Consider the following 6227-nt stretch of genomic DNA (forward strand, 5'->3'; position numbering starts at 1 on the left):
TAAGTATGTTGGAGATTGTTCATTCCCAGATGGAGAACTTTACGCTTCTCAATGTTGAACTATATCTGGTTCCGATCCATCCAACTTGCCAGCCTGTTTGAGTCCACCTATATCTGCAGCTTATTTTCAAGCATGACCACGCTTCCCCATGACTTGAAGTTGTCCATGAACTTAGCCAGTGAGCTCTGGAAAACCAGAGCTTCCCCTGCCCATTTTGCTCACCAGGATGCAGGTCCAGCTTCAGGTGTCCCCCATCCCCCTGACTTTGTGGCGTTGAGCAGCTCTGATATACTGGTGCCCTGCCCATGCCATTGCCCCTCACTCCCAACCCCTCCAGCCCTGCTGTTGCTCCTCACTCCCCACCCACAGCCCTGCCAGAAGGGGCCCCCAGCTGCCCTGGATATGGGGCCATGGACCCAAGTCAGCAGCCCCCTGTGTCCCCCAGCAGTTCCCAAGCCTTGGCTGCCACCTGTGGGAGGCAGCTGCTGCAGTGGACCAGAGCATGGAGCCTGGCTCCCCCTCCCCAAAAGCCACACTGCTTGAGCAGAGCCTGTGGGGGTGGGAAGATGCAGGCTGGTGGCACTGGTCTCAAAGCACCTCACCCTGATGCCCTGCCCCCGGGGACCTCTGTGGCCCAGCAGGTGGGACCTGGTGCAGCAGGGCAGAGAAGCTCAGTGACATTACTGGGATTCTCTTGCCACCATGGCAAGGTGTCCCCTTCCCACCCAGCAGCAGCAGGAGTGGCAGTGTAGAGTTGTGCCCCCTGCTGCTGCCAGGCAGGCAGGGGGCACCCCACCATGGTGGTGTGGGGCTCCTGGTAGCAGCACTGGGCCTCCCCACTCTGCGTTGCCATACCGAGTCCTGCCTGCTAGGCCGTGGAGACCCTGGGGGCATGGCAGCAGGGCAGGCAGCCCTGAGCCCCCATTCCCTCCTGATAATGTGTGCGGTAGTGGGGAGCCAGCCCCCCTGCTGCCCCTCTGGATGACCCAGCTGCTTCTCCATCCCGCTCCCCTCCTGGACCTTGCAGCCACACATGGTCCTGTGCCCCAAGCCCCAAACACTGTTTGGGCTGGGCAGCAACCCCAGCCCTGCCTCCCTCCCTCCCCTCCCCTCCCTGCTTTCCTCCCTCCTCTACCTTCCTTCCTCCCTCCCTCTGGCAACCTCAATCCTCTTCCTCCCCCGCCTCTCCCCAACCCACAGGGAGCTGCTCTCGTGCTGCCTGATAGCCGTGTATATATGTATGCATTTACATGCATGATGCCCCCTGCCATTTCCTGTGGTTTTTCTCTTTAAAAAGAGAAAATCTGGGTTTTTCTGTGTCTTTCCATCTAGAATGGAAAACCTGAATCCCTACTGATTTTAAGTTTGTGGAAGCACGAGGTGACGCACAGAAAAGTGTGAGAATACTGGAGAATTGGACAAGGTAACTGACAGAAGCAGGGTGGAGGATCATAGTTGGCTTGCTTTGCTCTTGGACTTACCACTTTCCTTCCCAGTGGTTTACAATAACCCTTTACAGCTCACTGAAATGAGAAGCTAATGCTGATGTTTGATCTTGGCTCTTCAGCTTCCAAATAAGATCCATTGCATGTAGAGATCAACACAGAAGCTAACACTGGCTTTGTTAAACTACTACAGAGCCCTGTGGAGCTTCTCTTCCCATGCAAGAGTGGCTTATTTAGGAACAGGTTTAAGTTGAACCTAATTGATGTTTGCAAAACTGAAACAAGCTTGCAGTAAACTGCAGTTGGACTGCCTGCACTGATTTTTTTTGCAGGGGGAGGAGGACATGATTTATTTAAATCTGTTTAAAATTGCCCCTTAAGTAAGTCTCAATAGCTCTGTCTATAAAGAACTTCCCCATATTTTCAGTCAGCTGCCTGTAAAATATAAACTAATCTTTAAATACAAAGGTCTGAGAATGGATCCCCTTAGCTAATGTTAAGTATTTTAACAGTAGATACCCTTGCATAGTAGAAACTTATCTTTTATTCATACAGGCTATTTGCTCTTCTGCAGTTCTTCAACCTTTTCTTGTGCTGTGACTTCTTTCATTAAATTTTCTCTGTTAGTTTTTTGTTGTTGTGTCCTCAGAGGGTTTTGTACATTCACTGCACAAGTACTCCCTTTCCTCTCCCGAAATTCTTTCCCACAATTCCTCCCTTCCTCTAAAATATATTCGTAAACAAGTTATTAACCTTGGCTTCTGTGCACTCTACATCCATGTTATCACTTGGAACCACATTTTGCTTTTTGTTCCAAAGTCCTAAAAGCCTTAAGCCTTCATTCGTGTTCCTTTCCTATGTTACTACATCCCAATCCCTGAACTTTCTACATACTGTAGTTTACTAATTATTAAAAAAATCTTTGTCATTTTTGTTTGGAAATGTGTACACAAAATGCAGTTGTCCAAATGTGTGTCCTGTGGAAAGTTAAGAGATTCTCCCAGTTGCAATATTTTACAACGTTCCCTTCCTTGAAGGCCAGTCAGGCAGCTTTGCACCTTGAAACACTTCACTCTTCCTGATAATAAGTAGAATCCATAGAGTTGTTTGATTTAGTTCTGCTATTTGCTGATTTATTTGATGCTGTGTTCACCTGTAGCGAGTCATAACACAAGATCCAGAGTCCGTTGTGTGTTTATGGATCTAGAACTTCAGTTTTCTTTAGTGAGTTCTTGGTATGCAGGGGATATAAATGACTGGGTTATAATGGATATAATTTGTTGTTATGATATGAAAGGGTTATATGAAAGACTTATTTAAGTCAGTCCAATGGTTGACCAAAATCTATAAGCTTTTGTTTTTTAATTTCAGGAGTTCTTAGAGATCTTCATAGAGGTTTTTCAAATCATTTTTGTAAATCTCACTTTTGTTTGAGTAACCTACCATAACAAGATTTCTTTCCTTATTGTTTTACAACCACTTCAAGTATTTACAGGAGAGACTTCCACAGGTGAGGTCAATACAAATTAGATCACTTTTATAAGCTGATCTTGAGCTGCAGAGCATGAGCAGCTCCCGCTAAAATTAAACTGACAGCACTCAGGAACAGGCACTTACTGATATATTAATGATTGATTGATATGGCAGCTAGGTGCTGTTTACTAAAATATTCAGGGTACAGTGCTAACATGTTTCTCTGAGAATGAAAATATGGACCAAAGAGTACTTTTATCTCCTCATATCCTTGGGAATATATATAAATACATTACACGTTGAGAAATTGATTGGGCCACAAATTCAGTTGCGACACCTCTACTCTCGGTGGCAGAAGACAACTCAAAGGGGAAGTAACAGACAACAGAATGTAGTCCTCATTCTCGAGGAGCAGAGTAAACTGAGAATTTTACATGTGGGGAAATAACAAACTCTTCACCGTTTATTATAAGCATGGCCATTCCAGCCCCTCCAAGAATATCCCAGTTATGGAATGGCTTTGTATTTCTCCTTTTAAATAGAAGAAGAAGAAAAGGATTGAAAAATGGAATTTCTTTTCCCAGATTTGTGTATATGTATATATTCCATTCAGTGTGACATTTGGTGCTAAAATTTTTTCTTAAAGCTGTGCTATCAGTAGAGTAATAAAGTTGTTTTCTGTCCCTAACCTCCCAACACAACCTTCTCCCTTCCTGAACATACAGTGTTTTTAATAGTGCAAAGTTCTTTTCTTATCCTTTTATGGGACTGGTGAACTCTCTTGGCAAACCACTTTGAAATGAATGGGATCTGTTTGCTTTGAAGATAAACTGTGCATTTGCAACAAGTAAATGCCTTTTATGTCACTGACCAAGTCAGTAAAGCTGCTGGGTTACTTTTTCATAAGGAAAAGAGTGCCTAATAACAGATATGAAGTCAGCTTTTCCAAGAGGAATTCAGTTTATTTTAGGCCGCTGTACACATTACATTTATGCCACAAGTAACATGTTAAATCGTGGCGTAAATGGCCAGGGCACTACACATATATCCAATTTAAAGTACCGTAAAATGGCAGACCCACCATAAAAACAGTCTGCATTACATAGAGAGCATTTGTATGGCTGGCTTGTATTTGCCTTAAATGAAGCATATGGCATTTCAAGACAGTGACTTTCTATTCTTGATTTTATATATTCCAGATAATTTAAACTAAAATAGGTCCTATGCATGCTTGGGTCCAAACTGTGTTGCTGAAGCTCCTCCCTTCCTCTAACCAGGCTTTAACATTTTTTTTTTTTTTGTCCTTGCTTTCCCAACAGGCCTAAACCCCTTCTGTTTTTTTTTTTTTTTCCTTGCTTTCCCAACAGGCCTAAACCCCTTCTGTTTTTTTTTTTTTTTCCTTGCTTTCCCAACAGGCCTAAACCCCTTCTGTTTTTTTTTTTTTTTGTCCTTGCTTTCCCAACAGGCCTAAACCACTTCTGCTTTTTGTTCTTTTTACTTAATTTCAGAATTAACTGGTTGTTTTAACAGATTGTTGAACCCTGCAAAAACTGGTTTCTGTCTTTTAAAAGTAAAATTTGTTTCCATTCACTGTGTTCACATGTATCCTATGTATGCCTGTGCCTAAAGCCATTATTGACAATTCCTGTAAATTGTCTTTACATGAAAGATTTTAGCATGTGCAGGAGTTATCTGATAATGGCTCTAGAGCCAAACAGTCCTTCCTTTGTAATCTGCTTCATCTGGTGAAAAGCTGTTATCCTTTCCTTGTACCCATTAACTTGATCCTAGCGCCATTTCTCCACTGCCCTTCCTCACAAGCACAGAATTACTTCTCCCTCCACCTCAGAGGCAGTGTGGGAATGGGAGGTACACTTTCTAAGGTCTTTGCTTATGTGTGGTGACTGGATTGTTCTGTATTAAGCTCATCTTGGAGCAAGAAGCTCTTTATGGTGACTCATGAATACGTTATAACCGTTAACAGCATATCCAGCCCAGGAATGGCCATGATTACCTTGTATATCATGTAAAAATAAATCCAGACATGTGGAAAAAGATGCTTTGATTTGAATAATCCTTAATGGAAGTCAGTTGGGATGAGCAGTGTTTTCTGGTGGAATAAGTCCCTTAAATTTTTTGTCCATTACAGATTCATGATTTTGGCTTCAGTTCAGAAATAGAAATTGTCCTTCTGAGAGAGGTCTGACAGTTAGCTTTGGGCACTTACAATGGTATAAAACCTTCTTGGTTACTAGATGTTCCTGAATAGAGATCATCATTGGATGCCTTGTTCTCCCGAGCTAAAGCATAACATATTTACTGGCGAAAAAATATGGTGCTGTGTCTGTGGAAAAAGGCCTCTCTGCTCAACCACTTAAGGAGCTGAGGGAGTAAATGGTGCATATTCTAGAGTCCTAGACCTTGATCCTGCTACTGGATACACATGGGCTGGTTTCATGGGATTTTGTTAGACAGATCCTGTACCTGCACGCAGTCCTGTCGATTTTCATTTGTGTACTTCGCAGCTCACCAAGGAGTCTGCCCATGCAGATCTAATTGCAGGTTCAGGGGTACAGCCTGCCCTATATCTTTCTTTCCATTTGTGTGTAGTAGCTATGTTTGCCACTAGAAGTAAGTTTTTTAGTATGCAGTATTTAAAATGATTTTGTTAGTGATGGTTTCATACCATTTACAACTTCTATTCTTTTTCAGGCTTCCAGTAGTGCAGGGAATCTTGGAGTGCTCATTCCTGTTATTGCTGTGGTGAGTATTCAAATGCAGTGTTTGCAGGCTGACTAATTTCCTCAAATAGATCATATATCAGTGCTGTTGAGTCAAATGATTTGAATCCTAAATAGTTCTAGTAAGTAAGCATGAAAGACATGGTATAAACCAGTTTCCTGCAAGGAGGAAAAAATTAATAGGCACTCACTGTGATAATGACATGGCTCTCAAAGCAATTAGTTTTTTGTGATTCAGAGGCAGAGTTCTGTGGTTAGTCATCAATCCACAGGTTTGTGATGATGTAAATAGCACCACAGGCAATATTATGCAAGTAGCACGTGGCATGCACGGTATAGTAAGCAGCATGTAACAGGAGGCGGGGGGAGAATGGTGCCTTGGGAGAGGTTTGGAGAACAAAAGTTAATGGGAGATAAGTGAAAAAAATTCTTGCTTGGCAGCACAGTAGAAAGTCTGGAAAGAGCACAGATTAATTTTAAAAGCAAGAGAGAGGAAAGACTCCGTGTCTTCTGTGGACAAAGAATGGCATTCTTGATTTAAAAAAAAAAAAAAAAAAAAAAAAAATTT

The 6227-nt window shown here is 42.7% G+C and overlaps 1 protein-coding gene across 2 annotated transcripts in view; it reads left to right on the plus strand.

The window, feature by feature from the left end:
• PI4KA (phosphatidylinositol 4-kinase alpha) overlaps positions 1–6227 on the plus strand; it is a 96624-nt gene that overhangs the window by 40964 nt on the left and 49433 nt on the right. For both annotated transcript variants that reach the window (XM_019506930.1, XM_019506931.1), the window contains exon 19: positions 5631–5681. In XM_019506930.1, the coding sequence (XP_019362475.1) occupies positions 5631–5681 (51 nt within the window). The remainder of the gene's footprint in view (positions 1–5630; positions 5682–6227) is intronic.

Source organism: Gavialis gangeticus, unplaced genomic scaffold (assembly GCF_001723915.1).
Source record: "Gavialis gangeticus isolate Ggan-Ray unplaced genomic scaffold, GavGan_comp1, whole genome shotgun sequence".
Classification (NCBI taxonomy): Eukaryota; Metazoa; Chordata; order Crocodylia; family Gavialidae; genus Gavialis; species Gavialis gangeticus.